Here is a 7,948-nt window from a genome sequence, read left to right as displayed (position 1 = left end):
AGCATTCTGCAGGTGAATTGTGTGGGAATGAATTGTGTGGAATGTATTGTGGGTTTGTTTTAGGGGTTAAGTTTGTGAGGGTCTTCTTTTGTTTTTTATTTTCTTGCTGGGCATGGTTTCTCACCATCCCTCTGTAGTTGAGCTTGTAAATAATTGAGCTTTCTTCTCGGTGCCAACCTAGTTGGGATTGAGTTTGTTAGCTATGATGCACTTCTGCTCTTCTACCTCTTTATTGATGTTCATCTCACATGTATATGTATGTTTTCATCGTCAATAAAGTTTTTTTTTGCTAATAAAAAAAAATGTTATAATTAAAAAATGAGAAACGATAGGAATATTTGATGTAAAATGCAGGGTTACAAAGTGTAGTTTACCCTAATTTCCATTAATGAATTTAACACCAGACTAATAGAATGATTACAGACCAAAAGTGTAAGAAAATTGAGACATCAAAGTAGGATTTGATATAAAATGCAAAGGTGCAAAGTATAATTTATCCTACTTAATTTGATGATCTAAACAAAATCATTATAGTATACCTAATAAAGTAATTTTAAGTTATTAAACTAACTTCAAACTATATTTATATTTATCAAACATATTTTTCTCTTTTATCTTTGCTTTTTGATTTTAAGAAAAATGGAAAAAATAATTTTAAGATATATCGAGCATTAACATCACTTTCTATGTATTTGTTTTGTTTGTTTTTTTTTTTTTTTTTTATCAACAAAAAAAACTTTATTGATATAAAACACAAAACATGCATACATTACATCAACATGCATAAATTACATCACTTCTATGTATTGTTATGAAACATAATTTTACTTTTTTACTTTTTTTTTATTGGGTAATACTATACTACATGCAAATGATATCATTTGTAAGTTTTATTACCACAAATGACATAATTTAATATAATAGGAGTCATAAAAAATATTTAAAAAAAAGAGATATAACCAAACACACATAAAGTAAAATAAAGGACTCTTCGATCATAACTAAAATAATTTCATAACTAACATTACAATAAATTATAACTAACAATACAATACGTCATAACCAAAGACATAAAAGTCATAACCAAAGACACAAAAATTGCTTTTTTATGTATTCCTTATTAGAAAAAAGTTATCACACCGGACCGAAGGAATGATGAAAAAAAAGGAGAGAACAATAGTTGGATTAAGATCCTCTTAATTATATGATTTTAAATGAAAATTTTCATTATATGATCTAATGGTTATAATTATTTTTTAAAATTTAAAATAATAATAAGTTCATATTACTATTTTACAATAAATAAATAATATAATAGAAATCATCCATTAAAATTATATAATAAAAAGGATTTGGATCCACAATAATTAAACTCAATAATATTAATAAATTACACACAAACTAGCTACAGAATAATTCCATTGACTAAATGATTTTGAAATTAAAGCAATATTATAAAAAGAGATTTCTAAACATATCTTTGTTCCAATATATATTAAAATAAAAAAAAACAAAAAAAAACATATCTTTGTTTACTTTAGACTGTAAAAACATATTCAAAATCTCACAAGTATGTTGGTATGTTTGACACATTGCACAATCAATGACAAACAGGAGTATCGATTTTCTGAAGTTGCTGAGAAAATCACTGAGGTTTAAAGATAAATAATGTGGTAAATGTAGAAGGGTTATTTTAAAGTTAAGATGGCTTTAAATGGCTTAAATTGTTATATATTTTTTATTTTGCGAACTTCTTGATCCCCCTGACTAGTTGTTTCCAATTTGCTTCACTTTTGTTGAAGAACTAGCTATAAGATATCCATACGCAAAAGCAGTGGAGAAATCAAAACATACCTCCAGTCATGATATTTCAAGAGCTTGAGTGAAAGATTTGGGTTGTGTTTGGAAAGATTTTCAAATCATAATTCTACTCACACGTTCTAATATCATGTTTGGATAGAGTTTTCAAACTATATTTTCACAACAAACAAAAAAACTCTGTAGAAAATTCTGTGTGAAGTGCGATTTTCGATTTTTTTTTTTTGAAATTTAGCCTAACCAGTCGTCCCACCGAACATTCCACTGGTCGTCCGGGCAGTTGATCGGCCAGTTGACCGGAACAGTGTAATTTTTTTTTTTTTTTTTTTTTGTTGCAATTGACACATGTTAATTTTTATATATTCAAAAAATAATATTTTTTGAATTTTTTAAAAAAAATTATGAGTTTTAATAGAATTTTCAGTTGTGTGTTTGGTTATGAATAGTAAGTTTTTGTATCAAACATCATATGTCACAACAAAAATTTCCCACTCAATTCAAAACTTTTTTCAAAATTTATTCACCAAATAAATTTTTCACACTCAAATCATAATCTCAAAACTCATAAACTCAAAATATAACTCATATTCTCAAATCATATTTAAGAAAACTCTACCAAACGTAACTTTGTAATGTCATAGAGATTATTCTAACTTATGTTTCGCCTTTATCAACCTTATTGTTAGGCTATGTATCCTGTGTATCAAAGAATAAACATCGTCTTTTCAAAATTTAAAAATTTATGATTACATTATAAAAAGTCTAAAGTATCAAACGGAGAGACTCGTTCAAAATTATAAAAAAAAAAAGAAAAAAAAAATCGTTAGATTTTATTGTCATAACCCTTAATGTTAATATAACAATACAATTAAATTTCACTTTACAACATCGTTTAACTTTTTTTTGAATTATACATAGGTTTATCTTAATAACTCAAATTTTTCTATCATACAAATACTCTTAACCAAGGAATCAAAATTCTGATCCTCAAGCAAATGAATAAGAGAAATGTACATGTCATATTTGCAAATATTATCAATGGACCATCTATTTAATTCCAGCAATACAAAATCAAATTATGCATAAACATTTTTAAAAAATAAACATCATTTTTCCAAAGACACTGCTCCAACACCTAGAATTTTATTATCATATAAAAATCACCAAGAAAGCGCAATAAACCATTATTAATGCGCTACATAGAAAAAATAGTATAAAAAAAAACACCAGTTAGAGTATATATATATATATATTTTTGTTAATAGATAGGAGAGTAATTACATTATAAGAAATATTTACATCATCAAATAGAGGAGAAATAAATCAGCTACCATAAATAGTATCAAATTTCTCTCTATTACTACAACATATAAGAGTTTTAGAGACCAAAAATATTTTGGTCTCTAATAGTGAAAATTTTGTTGCAAAAGATATTTAGAGACCAATTTCCATCGTGATGAAGATAGTCGCTAAAAGGTTGTCCTGAAAAGTCAAAAACAAGACATTTAGCAACAAAATTTTGAAAATGTCACTAATAAATAGACTTTTAGGGACAAAATAATTTGATCTCAAAATAGTTTATTTTTTGAGACAAAACATTTGGTCCAAAAAGGATAATAATTTATTACTAATGTCCAATTTTTGTTACTAAAAATATAATAACGACACTTTTCACAACAAAATTATTTGGTCCCAAAAAATAATTTTGTCCCCAAAAAATAATTTTGTCCTTAAATTTTAGTCTCTAAAACTTAAATTTCTTGTAGTTTATAGGAGTTAAACCTAAAACCTCGCATTATAAATGATACTATACGACCACTAGGTTAAATGTCTTGATTTACTCAATTAACATAGTTAGTTCTGACAATATTATTAATTACCTTAATAAGAAGAAATAAGATTAGCATATGAACTATAACGGTTTCACTTAACTACAAACAAAAAAACAGTGAAACCTAACTTTATCAATCACTGCATTAACATAATAACATCTAGCGGTAACACTATACATGAAAACAAAATAAAAAGTAAATAAAACTAAAAGAACAAACAAACTATCTTACGAAGTAAATTGTAAAATACAAAACACATGAATAATACAATGAAATATATCACTAAAATCCTAAAACAATAATGAAATCTAAATGTTCTAAGAACATGCACAATTCAAATAATAGTCGACCAAGCTTTCTCATAATATAACAACTAAACTTCATCATATAAAACAAATAACACGTTAACAACAATCATTGAAACATGTATTTTTAACAATAAATCCTTGCTTTTAAAACAATGTAATCACAATACAAATGGAACAAGCCTTTTGCAAACATACACTAAGCTTCATTTTTACAAGAAACAACAGAAAATTCAATAAACAAATCCAAATCAAAAAAATACATTCAATCCACAGTTTTGATTAGCAAAAATGAAGATATATCATTCACAAACTAGGCCTAATGAATCAAACAAACTGAATAAAAATGAGATCGCAAAAAAGTAAATTTCAAAATATCATAACGTTCATAATAACAATGGCAAAAAAAAAAAAAAAAAAAAAAAAAGCTTACAAAGAAAGACATGCTTTTGGTTTTGGTTTTGTAGAATATGTACGAAAATCACCTTCACGAACTCTTTTAGAGAGTTGTAGAGATTGCCAATCCAAGACATAAAAAGATCAGCATCCATGTAATCACGTGCCTAGTTGATTACATATTTTTTTCATGAATTGAAGATAACTCAGGACTATAAATTTGAATTTCATCACAAATAAAAGAACATCTATAAAGCTTTTAAAAAAATGATGCCGATAAAAAATGAATTATAAATATACATAGAACAATAATGGTAATTTGACTCATCTCTTAAATCATAGAAGTCATTTGCATCATATAACCGAATAAGGAAGCTCAAGGATGAATGAAGGAGGGTGGAATCCGGTTCTCAAAAAACGGAGGATGGGTCTGCAAACTGGTCGATCAGGGATGAATGACTTGGTCTCTCTTTTCGTGGATGAAGTACCAGAGGCTATGACCCCCTCATATCTATTTAATCTGTTCAGCAAGTTTGGAGTTGTGAAGGATGTCTTCATACCATTGAAAAGGAGGAAAACTACAAGATCAAGATTTGGATTTGTTAGGTACGATTGCAAGGTGGCCGCAGAGGTGGCAGTGAGAAAAACTGATGGCTTATGGTGTCATAACAGGCCCTTGAGAGTAAAGTTGGCTGAGTACAGCAAGTACAATCAAAGTAGACAGATGCTAACAAATGCTAAGCAGGGAGGCATGGCGCAGAAGAAGCAGTGGACCCCCATCCAACCTATGATTGGAATCAAAGGTAAGTCATACGCAGAAGTAGTTCAAACTGGAGGTAAAAATGGTGGAGAATATGGAAAACAAAACGTCTCAATTAGAGCTGTTGAGGCTGGGAATGGGTGGTTATATGATAGTGTTCTGGTCAAGCTCAAAGCATTTTTTTCCTTTCATGACTTTCAAAAGGAGATCTATAAGAGGACTGGTAAGGAAGTAGTAGTTAGACAAGCAGGAGGAAGGTTAGCAATTTTATCATTCAGCTCCAACCATCAGATGAAGGAAGAAAGAGCAAAAATGGAGGAGTGGATTCATGACTGGAGTGATGAAGTATTTGAATGGGAAGAAAGGAAGTTTTTGGAATGTGACAGATGTATCTGGCTCACTTGTGTGGGAGTTCCTCTCAATCTCTGGAGTATCAAAACTTTTGAAGCCATTGGCAAGGTATGGGGAGAAGTGGTTCAGTATGATGAAGATACAGCGGGAGGCCAACATTTTATGTTCGGTAAAGTTAGGATTATTACAAAAAGGATGGAGCCCATTAATACGGTAATTAATCTAGTAGGAAATTTGAGGGATTATCAAGTGCGAGTGTTTGAAGAGCCCTTAGTCAGTATCTGTCAATGCAATGGTGACTATAGCTGCCAGAAAGATGAAGTAATGGAATCCAATATGCACAATGAGAGTGAACACTTGTCCAAACGCAGGCGTCAAGTTGATCATGTTCATCTAGAGGTAGCTGTTAATGGTGTTAAAGGTGGGGATGAAGGTGAAGTCGGTTCAGTTGCAGAAGAGGACAATGATGATGATGTGGCACAAACTGATGACATGTCAATCAATGGAACATACACAGCCGAAAGAGCTTTAGTAGCTGTGGATGGAGGCTATCATTGTATGTCTGGAGTAACTGACAAAGTAACTGAGCGTGTTCTAGGGAAAGAAATGATGGTGCAGGCGGTCTGCTCAAGGGCTGTGGAGAATGGGACAAAGCAACGGGTGAAAAATCTGGAATGTAATAAAGGTATTATGTATAGTTCATCTGGGTTGGAGTGTGGCAGGCCCAACATAAATTTAGAAGTGGTGCTACATGGAGCCCAAGTTCAGCCTATAATTAATGGGCCAAGATGGGAAGTTAATTCTAATTTAAGTGACTGCATAGCCCAGTCACAGTTTATGGCGGTAGAGGAAGCTGTAGCCCAGAAAGGTAATCACGAGAAGGGGGGCCCATCTCAGCAAGCTCAAGTTAGATCAAGAAGGAAGTCTGATCTGAAGAGGAAAGGCAGTGAAAAGGGGAAAGAAAGAAAGAATGAAGCAGGGTGGCCAACCAAAACAGAAAGGGATCCTATTCAGCAACTGTCTCAGAGGTGGAGTGATCCTTCGAGCGGCAGCAGCTGCTATGTCTCTACAAGCGTCACAAAGCAGCAGTTCCCAAAGGAGAAGAAAGATACTCAAGGAGGCCCAAGCTACGATTGAGGTCGGGAAGGCATTAGGGCTCAACTGTGAAGGGAAGGAAGAGGAAGTGGTGGCCAAAATAATGGAGCTGGAGGAGAAAGATTTGGAAAGAGCTGAAGGAACGGTAAAGGCAGATTAAGCTGCTGGAAAAAATGAAGGAGAATAGAGGCTGCGTTGAAGATTGTTTAATGAAGATCATGTCATGGAATGTTAGGGGTCTTAGAAAACCTGAAAAAAGGAGTAGAATTAAGGCTTTGGTGAGAGCAAAATCAGTAGATGTTTTGATGCTACAGGAGACTAAGAAAGAAGCTATTGATGGTAATTTTGTTAAGTCCTTATGGCCTGTGGATGATATGGGTTTTATAGAGGTGGGTTCAGAAGGAAGTGCAGGTGGCCTCCTTTGCATTTGGAACACCCAAATTTTTCAATTGATAGAATGCTGCAGTTCCAGGAACTTCATTCTTCTCTCAGGTATCTTATCTCAATCATTTCATTGTGTTATTTGCAATATTTATGCCCCGACTGATGCATTGAAGAGGAGGAAACTTTGGGAGAGTCTTGTAAAACTTAAACTCTCTTATCCTAACCCTTGGTGTCTGGGTGGTGATTTTAATGAGATTAGAGTTATGAGTGAGAGGAAAGGTTGCTCAAGAAGGGAAAGCGGTATGAAAGACTTTAATAATTTTATAGAGAGCTTGGAATTAATTGATCTGAATATGCATGGTAGATTATTCACATGGTGTAATGCATTGGATGGGGAGAGGTGGAGTAGGATTGATAGGTTTTTGCTTGATCCTGTTTGGCTGGAGAGGTATAAATTTAAACAATGGGGATTGCCTAGAGTCATTTCAGATCACTGTCCAGTTTTGCTTATGGAGGATGGAAGGGATTGGGGGCCAAAACCTTTTCGGTTTATTAATGCTTGGACATCACATCCTCAGTTTAAGAAGGAAGTGGAGAAGGTCTGGGAGAAGGTACAGATTCAGGGATGGGCTAGTTTTAGAATCATGATTAAGCTCAAAAGACTGAGAGCGTATCTGCGTAGGTAGAATATGGAGGTCTTTGGTAATATTGATGATCTACTTAAACAAGCTGAAGATGAACTTCATGAGTGGGACTTGAAGGCGGAATCTAGATCCTTGTTGGAATCAGAGGTGAATAGAAGACGTGAGATCAAAAGTCAAGTTTGGCAGCTAAGTAGAAGTAAGGAGAGGATGTGGTTACAAAAATCTAGAATGTCATGGGCACAAAATGGGGATAAAAATACTAGACTATTTCACTTGATGGCAAGTAACAGGCAGAGGAAAAATTTATTGGACTCCGTTCAGGTAAATGGTGTTGCGGTGGAAGACCCAAGCATAGTGAAGCAA

The 7,948-nt window shown here is 32.5% G+C and overlaps 1 protein-coding gene across 1 annotated transcript; it reads left to right on the top strand.

Moving 5' to 3' along the window:
• The first annotated feature begins 6,730 nt into the window (after window positions 1–6,730).
• Window positions 6,731–7,627, top strand: LOC114293995 (uncharacterized). Its single transcript, XM_028238102.2, has one exon. It carries the CDS (start codon window positions 6,731–6,733, stop codon window positions 7,625–7,627), a length of 897 nt encoding a protein of 298 aa, XP_028093903.2.
• The last annotated feature ends 321 nt before the right edge of the window (window positions 7,628–7,948 follow it).

Source organism: Camellia sinensis, chromosome 11 (genome assembly GCF_055761805.1).
Source record: "Camellia sinensis isolate YWXY chromosome 11, ASM5576180v1, whole genome shotgun sequence".
Classification (NCBI taxonomy): domain Eukaryota; kingdom Viridiplantae; phylum Streptophyta; class Magnoliopsida; order Ericales; family Theaceae; genus Camellia; species Camellia sinensis.
This window is presented reverse-complemented; position numbering and strand designations above follow the sequence as displayed.